Source organism: Sinocyclocheilus anshuiensis, unplaced genomic scaffold (assembly GCF_001515605.1).
Source record: "Sinocyclocheilus anshuiensis isolate Anshui unplaced genomic scaffold, SAMN03320099.WGS_v1.1 scaffold1339, whole genome shotgun sequence".
NCBI classification, from domain to species: Eukaryota; Metazoa; Chordata; class Actinopteri; order Cypriniformes; family Cyprinidae; genus Sinocyclocheilus; species Sinocyclocheilus anshuiensis.
The window spans coordinates 525,885-529,676 of NW_015539932.1; the positions used below are offsets into that span (position 1 = coordinate 525,885).

The 3,792-nt window shown below is 37.8% G+C and overlaps 1 protein-coding gene across 1 annotated transcript in view; it reads right to left on the reverse strand.

Annotated features, from left to right (window-relative positions):
- Positions 1-452: 452 nt before the first annotated feature.
- LOC107686900 (hamartin-like) overlaps positions 453-3,792 on the reverse strand; it is a 17,399-nt gene continuing 14,059 nt past the window's right edge. Inside the window, exon 22 of the mRNA XM_016484046.1 lies at positions 453-2,846. Coding sequence (XP_016339532.1) covers positions 2,258-2,846 — 589 coding nt within the window. The 3' untranslated portion in view covers positions 453-2,257. The remainder of the gene's footprint in view (positions 2,847-3,792) is intronic.

Sequence of the window (3,792 nt, forward strand, 5' to 3'; positions counted from 1 at the left end):
TAAGTGACTAAACATGTCAAATCTAAAGACAGACAATAGTGGCTCAACTCGTATATGAAGTCTTCTAAATCCTGTAAGAAAAAGAAATGCATTTTGCTTGTTAGGCTTTATATATAATATGTTATTTTAATATGCTGCATTGAACTCTAACTAATGAAAAATAAAAAATAAAATAGAAAGCTTGAAACTGAAATGGAATGAAATTCATACATATTAAGTGACTTAAGTGTGCAGAAATAATTATCATATACCTAAAAAAACTCAAATGGTTATTGTTTGTCAACAAGTATTACCCATTTAAATCAGCTTCAAATAATTACGGCTGGCAGCCAAGGAAGTGATGTTTTCTTGCCAGCGTAGATTGCAGGCCTCAAATTGTGTTTCATTTCCATTCCAGACATCAAAGCCAACTTAATCAAGGAAAATAACCAAGACAACCCCAAATCTGTAGTGCAAAACATTGAAGACGATTTTATTTTTGTCATTCACAGTTAACACAAGCAACTGCTTTAAGAACCTTTTCCAACCAACCCTGCCTTTCCTCCCCAAACAAACCCAAGAGCTTTCATCTCCAGCAAAGGAGCTCGAATTCATACTTTCCTTCCATTCCACGCTGATTGTACCTTGTATCTTGTTAAGTCATAGTTCCTGTTGTTGGCATTAAAAGAGAATTGTTGTACATGCTCTAGATAGCAAGGCAGAAGGAAGCAGAGACTTCAAGGGGACAACAGGATTTGGGAACAATTTGAGTATGACCACCCCATCCGCAATTCCTAAATGACGTCTGACTATCAACATGGCCATTTTGTAGAAATTTGGAGATATTTTACACCGTCTACTTGGCATCGTACAGCTCTCATTGCTACAGTCCACATACTCTCAGCTCGACAAAATCAAGTCTTATATTTACCCCCACAAACTGATATGTGGTAGTCTAAGAATATATGTGCTTGAATAATAGAACAAAAACCAGTACATTTAAGCTCTACAGAATACTGTCACTGTCTTATTGAGTATTTGGCACCGAGAAAGCAAACTTAGTAATAATATCCATTGAAGTGCGTAAAAGTGAGAGGGTAAAAGACAGATCATCCATACCATTATCAGTTACCTACTGAGTGTTGAGCAAATATGATGACTGAGCTTGAGACTGAAGGACGACTGCATCGTCAAAGCGAATTACTTTACTTATGACTGACTTATTTATTAGACTTATTTATTATTAGGATAAGTCTTCAAAATGGCCACTAGATCATCTAGATTTTACTTACGATGTTTTATAGAGATTACTGAAGGATAGGATTCATAGGTTTGACTAGTCGTGGGTAATGATCAGGAATCTATGGCTGTTGTTTGTTTACGTTGCTTTATAACTTTTAAAAGCACTGGTAATACTTGAAAAGCTAAAGAGAAGAGGACAAAAAAATAAATAATTAAAAAATATATAAAAAACATGTCGAACCTTCCTCTCGTTGTGGCTGTATCATTTCTCGGATCCAGATTTAGTCTAGTCCAAGAGTGTAACGGATTTTTTCCGTAATCAGTAACAACTTACAGTGCAATTTAACCCAGAATCAAGTCTGGGATACAGGCCATCACTTTCAACATACATACACACACAAACAGACATTTTACACATACACACACACACACACACACACAGAAACATAGTAAAGATAAACATGATTTGAGCACATGAAAATGCACCTGACATGTCTGAAAGGTTAAACCTGATGGTTTTAAAAGAAACACTGACTCCTGCTTGGCACAAGACAACCATCCAACCGACCATCCACCTCCTGGCATCCAAGCACACACTTCAGCTCTGTGCGGGTGAGCTGTGAGGGTGTAAGCACTGTACCATTACTACAAATTAATCAACTTATATTGCTTCTAACAGCCTAAATGCAAAGTTTCCACGTGCTGCAACAGTTACTTGGTTAAAGGGAGCAGATAAATGAGCAAAAAAACAACAAATAAAAGATGCAGCGGGGACATTTCTGGCGAACAACGCAGTGGGATTACTAAAAGACATTTTGTGACCACTTCTATATATGTCGGTTTAGTCTATTCTTTCCACTTGTCCCATCTTAGTGAGGGTTTTACCGATTTATTAGCTCCAAATCCTGTTGTCGGCTTGTGGAAATGGGACAGATAACACTGAAAATTGAAAGAGTCTTGCCTTATGCTCTAATAATCTAAATTTGCACATCTCTCCATCCTCTACCTCTCTCTCTTTCACCATTTTTCCATAACTTTAACTGTGCTCCTGATGACTTTCGTTATAGTCCATGATCCTAAACGGCTGCTGCCTGGGCCTCTCTGTGCATCTTGAGCCGAACGTGTCTCGGTTTTTGGCTCTCTGAGCATCAGGTTGGGTTTCTTTAGCAGATGTGATGAGTGTGAAGCTCTGCGCAGCAGTGGAGCTGGATGTACTCTTCGTTGTCGGCTCCACGCAGAGCTCAGTTTTCAGGCCCTGTGATAGGCCAGTGAGACGCGGAGGCGGGGCTTCATCCTCATCGCACTGGCTCTCGCTTTTGTTGCGGAATAGCTCTCTTGCACGCATACCCAGAAAGCTCTTGGTGCAGGGGTAGGAGCCTACAGTGAGTGGGGTGTCAGAAGGGACCAAAGGTCCTGGGGGTCCCAGCGGGGAATGAGGACGGTGAGGGGGCGGTTCCACTAGAAAAGGTGGGGGAGTGTCTCGATTGCCGTTTACGGAGTTGGCCGGGGAAGAGCTGGCCATGGGCTGCGCTGGCGATAAAGTGCTGCCATTGCCACGTGGAGACTGAGGTGACTTGCTGTCTTCTTTGGTGGCTGTTTTTACTGCACCATCCACCACTATGACACTGTGACACCAGAAACAACCAGAAAAAAAGTCACAATCGTAAGAACTTTATGTAAAAAAAAAAAAGAGAGAGAAGAATGTATGATAATTATGTAATCCACAAACAGACCCATTTATAACAGGCCACAAAAACAGGAAACAAATTAGTGTCCTATTATTTTTAGTTTTTTAAGTAATTAAGGCAAAAATGCAACAAGTTATTTGGAGAGAGAATTATTAGATGTTAGTCATATAGTTATTACATAAAATTAACATAACATGAAAAACAGCTAGTTAGTAGATATATGTATGTATGTATATACACACATAGGCCTGTCACGATAACAACTTTTGGTTGTGCGATATAATGCCCCAGAAATAATTGCGATAAGCGATATTATTGTCATTTTAAAGACCATTTTATGCCACTGAATATATAATCATAATGTAACAGCATAATAATTCAAGAAGGCCTACACACTTCCAAATGACAACAAACTTTTAATTTTTAAGAATATATAGATCATGGAAATTAAGTATCAAAATATTAGATACCTTAAAAAACCTGAATAAATAGTAAATAAACATTTTCTAACAAAAAGTGCAAAGTAACAAGTAGAAAAAAAACATCTGCAGATGAAACCTTTTTTTGTAGAAGCATTTTTAAAATTTGAACTAGCACATCATGACTACACCACGTTATGTACGAGAAGCTGCAAAAAACACAGGCGCAAGTGGAATGTACAAAACATGGTGACATTAATTTTTAAGTAAATATAATGGCCGATATATTGCGTCACCAAAAATGATTGAGGTCATGTACATAAATTGCGCGACAAGTCGATATATCGATTATTGCGACAGGCCTATATACACACACACACATATATAAATATGTATATGTATGTATGTATGTATATATATATATATATATATATATATATATATATATATATTAGAGGTGTGTA